Genomic DNA, 1,048 nt, shown 5'->3' on the forward strand with positions numbered 1-1,048 from the left:
ATCTTCATGGAACATGATCTTAATATCCTAATGATTTTTGGCATAAAAGAGAAATGTATAATTGTGACCCATACAATGTATTGTTGGCTATTGCTACAAATATACCCCAGCGACTTAAGACTGCTTTTGTGCTGCAGGGTCACATTTTACACAAACTGAGTCACAGATTAGCACAAAATGCTGAAAATCAGCCAGAAAATTCGTATAAATCGACTAAATCAATCATTGGCCTCGGGCGCGTTATTATGAACTCATGCACATCTACAGCAAACAATCGACGGCCACATTAGCACAACAATAACTCTATCAGCACTGATGCAGCTTTGATCATGTGAGAGACGGACGTGAAAGCTGCCGATCGTTCGGTCGCACGTGTAGCTGATCTGATCAAAAGAGCACATTATCAAACAGAACGTCTCTTTTTTAGATCTGTACATCATGGTTTTGGAGAAGCGAGAGCTTGTGTTTCAGCTGAATCTCCAGCGTGATAATGCTTCTTTAGTGCTGTAAATAGAAAAGCATGTGAAGTGAGTGTCAGTAAAGCCCAAGACCGCGGCTGACTCCGTGTGGGAAACAGAAGCATCTTTGAGCTCGGAGATCAAACGAGCGGCTCCTGAGAGCCGGCCTGACTCACCATGTGCACCACCTCCGGGTAAATGGGCTCCGTGATGACATTGCGATTGTGGTTGATGTACTCCACCATCTCGCTCAGCGCCGCCCGCTTCACCTCCTTCCATTTCAGGTCGCTGAGCGGATCGGACAGAAAGTCGAACAGAACGCAGCACTGACGCAGCTTCTGGATGAAGAGCTTCTCCTGCTCGGCCGGAGCCACATCTGAAAGCACAAGAAGAGCAGAGACCGTCGTCAGATGATTAGAAACACTGCACAATCACACAGTGTTGGGGGTAACGCATTACAAGTAACGCCAGTTACGTAATCAGATGACTTTTTTCAAGTAACTAGTAACGCATCACTTTTTAATTTACAAGAGAATATCTGAGTTACTTTTTCAAATAAGTAACGCAAGTTACTTTTTTTCCAATTTATT

General features: G+C 44.3%; 1 protein-coding gene across 1 annotated transcript in view; it reads right to left on the minus strand.

Moving 5' to 3' along the window:
* Window positions 1-1,048, minus strand: part of ppp2r5ca (protein phosphatase 2, regulatory subunit B', gamma a) — a 23,224-nt gene that overhangs the window by 11,893 nt on the left and 10,283 nt on the right. Inside the window, exon 2 of the mRNA XM_016449891.1 lies at window positions 635-834. Coding sequence (XP_016305377.1) covers window positions 635-834 — 200 coding nt within the window. The remainder of the gene's footprint in view (window positions 1-634; window positions 835-1,048) is intronic.

Source organism: Sinocyclocheilus anshuiensis, unplaced genomic scaffold (genome assembly GCF_001515605.1).
Source record: "Sinocyclocheilus anshuiensis isolate Anshui unplaced genomic scaffold, SAMN03320099.WGS_v1.1 scaffold1671, whole genome shotgun sequence".
Classification (NCBI taxonomy): domain Eukaryota; kingdom Metazoa; phylum Chordata; class Actinopteri; order Cypriniformes; family Cyprinidae; genus Sinocyclocheilus; species Sinocyclocheilus anshuiensis.